Raw genomic sequence first — 4,337 nt, forward strand, 5'->3', positions numbered from 1 at the left:
ATCAATTATTTGTCTATTTTATTTTATTTTTAAAAACGTGTTGTCATATTAATTATACCTAATTAATTATTTTTTTTGTACTTGTTGTATTTTATTTTGTAAAAAAAAATAGGTAAGTTTATTTTTTTTTTTAATTTAAGTTAGTAATATTTAAATGAAATTTAATCGAAAAATATATTGTGTCACATTTTGTGGCATGATGGTAAATTATTTTAAATTAATCGTCATTATATTGTTTATTTTATATTTAAACAATGTTGCAATTTTTTAATTATTTGTCAATTAAATAGACATCAATTTAAAGTATTTATTTTGTGGAATAATACGCCGCTGAAAAAGTATGATGATGTCCTTGAGTTGAAAAAAAAAAAAGTAACATAAAAAAAAACATAACCTCTGTAAATTAGTCAAGCACACACTTTTGTATTTCTTGTGTTTATTTACAAGATATATATATATATATATTAATTTATTTTTATTCACTGTGTATTTATTTAGTAAATTAATCATGCAATTTTGTTTTTACCATTTAATCAGGATAAATAATTATTTAAACGTCAACAATTTAATAAACAACAAGTTGAAATAAAATCAAGTGTTTATAAAAATAATTGAATAATTAAATATGGAAAAAAAAATTATTGGATACTGGATGACAGAGAGAAAAAAACAAAAAATAAATTGGAATGATTTTGAAGTATTATGTGAAAATGAAGGCTTCATATTAAAATCGGTAATTATATATTTAATTTGTATTTGTTAAAAATAAAAATTTGACTAAATTTATCAACTGCGTATTGTTTAACAAATAATTATTATTTTCACCAGGTTGATCTCAATAAAAGCCTGGAATCACAAGGACCATTTAACATATTCATTCACAAACTCACAGACATCCTGGCTTATGCTGAACTAGAAGATCAAAATGTATGCTTTTTCAAAAAAAAAAAAAAAAAATGATAATCCAACTATTGTTGGTTATCAGCATGTTACTAATATTTTTATTTTATTTAAATATATATTTTTCTGTAACTAAAGGCAAAGACAATAATAAGCAGAGTCAAAAATTACATACGAAAACATCCAGAGATGATTGTGATTGATCCACTTGAAAATGTTAAATTATTAAGTGATCGTCATGAATCTTATCTCATGTTGCGTGAAGGAATTAAATTAAAAAGTAAGATTTATCAACTAATTTCAAGTACTTCATAATAACTAGGACTATATCTTCTTTTTTGTTTTGTTGTTTTTTGATAGATATATTTGTACCAAATTCAGTTGAGCTGTCATCAACAAGTGTAGCTGATAATTTACATCATCTTCGTCAAAATGGAATTAGATTTCCATTTATTTGTAAACCACTGCTGGCACATGGTTCAAAAGATGCTCATGATGTAAATATATATTTCAAAAATTAGATAATTTAACTTGTTGTTTTGCATAAATTAATAATTAATTTGTCTTAATTTGAACAGATGATGGTTGTATTTAATGAAAAGGGAATGTCAGACTGCCAGCCACCATGTGTGGCACAAAATTTTGTAAATCACAATGCAATATTATATAAACTATTCATTGTTGGTAATAATTTTCATGTTATAAAACGACCAAGTTTAAAAAACTTTTATCAAAAAGACTGTGAATTATTGAGTACAATATTTTTTTGTTCTCATGATGTATCAAAGAGTCATTCGAAATCTGAATGGTCAGTTTTATCAGATGATGATAAACATTTAACAATTGAACCAGACTTGAATGTATTACAATCAATTGTCAGTGATATAACAAAAATATTTAATTTAATATTAATTGGAGTTGATGTTGTTGTTGAAAATCATACTGGTAAATATGCTATTATTGATGTCAATGCATTTCCTGGTTATGATGGTTATCCAAATTTTTTTCCACAACTTGTTGATACAGTTAAATTATTATTAGATAAAAATAATTCAAGATCATATTCAAATTCAATATTAAAAAAATGTATCAGTGATGATCTTGATTCTGGTTTTGAAAGTGATGAGAAAAAAAAAAAATCTATGATATAACAAACATTTTTAAATTTATAGCTATAAATTTAAAAAAGAAAAAAAACATACAAACAAATGAATAGATATTTTTATTATTGTTATGCGTATTTTATTTTTTATACGTAAAATTTTACAAATTATTATTGGAGATAATAATTTGAGTCAACAATAGTCATTTTTGTTGAATCAATTGTTTGTTATTTTTTTTTTTTTCCTCTACTTTGTAATTATTTTATTTGTTAATATGGTAATTTTTTTTTTTTAATTTTCCATAAATATCCTGGCTTATTATTAGCGTAATGAATTGTTTTTTATTTTATTTTTTTTTTTTTTGTATTTATATTTATACTCATTATTAAATAAGCTAGGATATAAAAAAAATAATATAAAAATTTGCCTTTTAAAAATAATAATAATGAAATCAATAAATTGTCATTGATTTATTGTTTTAAAAGTTTTTGTAATAATACAATTTTATATGTTCTTACATATTTCTTACAAATAAATATTTAAATATTATTAATAAACAATTGTTTAAATTATTTGACCTAACAATTTTTCAGTTTTTTTTTTTTTTTTATTTTATTCTTCAAGCTAATCCTAAACAACCAAATTGTTTACTTATTTTTTTATTTAATATTTTTCATTTTATTTATTTAACAAATTAATCATAATTTTATTTATAAATAATATTTATTATTATTATTTTTTATTAACTACTTGTTGCGCATGCGAGGCTGAGAAAAAATAAATAAAGCTTAGTTTACAATTTTAAATTTTATTCAACTTTGTAATATATTTTTATAATAATAATAAAATAAAAAATCAAATATTTACTTATTCACAACATGAATAATTAATAAATGAATTATTTATGAAACATGCATTAAAAAAATGCAATTTAAGCCGACAAAAAGTTTTCATCATTTGAGAAGACAAAATTCATTTTTTTCCTGATCAAGGTACATGGCTAAATAATTTCAACAAAATAATAAATAAAAATATAAATAAATTATTTAAAACTGTCATTTTTTTAATATAAATTTAAATACTAATAATTGTTAATATTAATTACAGATAATAATGTCATCGACATATGTGTCAAGGATTAATCAGCTTGATGCTGAACAACTTGACAATGAAATATACAAAATATTATCATCAAAAAGTCATGATATATCACGTCAATTAACACCAGGTATAACTGATAAATGGACACCTGAAATAAATGCATTACTTCGTACAGTTATATGGATATTTTCATTGGGAACAAGTAAATCAACATTTGGACAAAATTTATTAGATTTAACATATATTAATTTAACAAAAAAAAAAGCAATAATGTTTTTAATATTATCTGTTATTCCAAAATACATGGAAGATAAATATCTTGATCCAAATCGTTTATTAATAACAAACAATGATAAAATAATACAAAAATTTATTGAAAAATTTAAAATATTATCGAGTTTATTAAGTTTTATTAATTTGTTGATTTTTTTAAATCATGGAATACAGCCAAGTTTGATAGAAAGAATCATTGGTGTGTCTAGTAAAACAGTGACAAATTTAAAACCCAGAACAATTGGTTATTCATACATGACAAGAGAATTACTTTGGCATAGTCTTATGGAAATATTTACAACTGGTTTACCTATGATTAATTATCATCAGCTTAAATATAAATTTAAAAAAATTTTCTCCACCACACACAAACATCTTGGAGTTGTTGATAATAAAATTGACAAATTAACAAATAATACTATTTGTCCAGAGTGTAATGAAACACCAATTTTACCTCATCATGCTGGTTGTCAACATATTTATTGTTATTATTGTATCATGTCAAACTTTACAGCAACAAATTGTTTTAATTGTCCTGATTGTCAAGTTGAATTACACCTGGCTGATATGAAAATTTATTCAATGAATTAATAATTTGTCATAAAAAATTAATATTTATCATAATTATTATTGTTGTTAATAGCTTTATATATTTTTTTTATTTAATAAATGGTATTTGTTGTTGATAAAAATTTACAAAAATCTATTGTTGTTTTTGTATTTTATTTGTTATAATTTAATGACAATTTTTTTATTCATTTTTATTATTATTGTTTAGATAATCCTGCCAATTCTTTCTTTGTTAATAATTATAATAATTATAAAATTAATATAATGCTTTAAATTTTGGCGCTGAGACAAAAAAAAAATGGCGTTTTTTTTGGTTCTGTTGATGCTCCACAACAATCCACAAGGCGCTTTAGTCAATTCATTAAATTAAAATTACCTGGCAACTCTGTT

General features: G+C 21.6%; 2 protein-coding genes across 3 annotated transcripts; both read left to right on the plus strand.

Annotated features, from left to right (window-relative positions):
- The first annotated feature begins 410 nt into the window (after nucleotides 1–410).
- LOC122851371 (inositol-tetrakisphosphate 1-kinase-like) lies at nucleotides 411–2,565 on the plus strand. 2 transcript variants are annotated; one of them, XM_044150550.1, is made up of 5 exons: nucleotides 411–733; nucleotides 829–927; nucleotides 1,045–1,180; nucleotides 1,261–1,397; nucleotides 1,479–2,563. In XM_044150550.1, exons 1-5 carry the CDS (start codon nucleotides 626–628, stop codon nucleotides 2,049–2,051), a joined length of 1,053 nt encoding a protein of 350 aa, XP_044006485.1. In that variant the 5' UTR covers nucleotides 411–625; the 3' UTR covers nucleotides 2,052–2,563. The 2 variants fall into 2 exon arrangements, with proteins under 2 accessions (XP_044006485.1, XP_044006484.1); XM_044150549.1 differs by having other exon boundaries at nucleotides 538–733; nucleotides 1,039–1,180; nucleotides 1,479–2,565.
- A 310-nt stretch (nucleotides 2,566–2,875) lies between these two features.
- On the plus strand, nucleotides 2,876–4,029 carry LOC122851372 (peroxisome biogenesis factor 2). Its single transcript, XM_044150551.1, has 2 exons — nucleotides 2,876–2,995; nucleotides 3,111–4,029. The coding sequence occupies exon 2, from the start codon at nucleotides 3,117–3,119 to the stop codon at nucleotides 3,966–3,968; it is 852 nt and encodes a 283-aa protein (XP_044006486.1). The 5' UTR covers nucleotides 2,876–2,995; nucleotides 3,111–3,116; the 3' UTR covers nucleotides 3,969–4,029.
- Nucleotides 4,030–4,337: the final 308 nt, after the last annotated feature.

The sequence above is a fragment of the Aphidius gifuensis genome, linkage group LG3, assembly GCF_014905175.1.
Source record: "Aphidius gifuensis isolate YNYX2018 linkage group LG3, ASM1490517v1, whole genome shotgun sequence".
Taxonomy (NCBI): Eukaryota; Metazoa; Arthropoda; class Insecta; order Hymenoptera; family Braconidae; genus Aphidius; species Aphidius gifuensis.

Bases quoted from the DNA above. Each gene is read 5' to 3' on its own strand.
- LOC122851372 (XM_044150551.1), top strand. From the start codon at position 3,117: ATGTCATCGACATATGTGTCAAGGATTAATCAGCTTGATGCTGAACAA.
- LOC122851371 (XM_044150549.1), top strand. From the start codon at position 626: ATGGAAAAAAAAATTATTGGATACTGGATGACAGAGAGAAAAAAACAA. The intron at 734-828 runs GTAATTATATAT...TATTTTCACCAG, and splicing joins AAGGCTTCATATTAAAATCG to GTTGATCTCAATAAAAGCCT. The intron at 928-1,038 runs GTATGCTTTTTC...CTGTAACTAAAG, and splicing joins CTGAACTAGAAGATCAAAAT to GCAAAGACAATAATAAGCAG.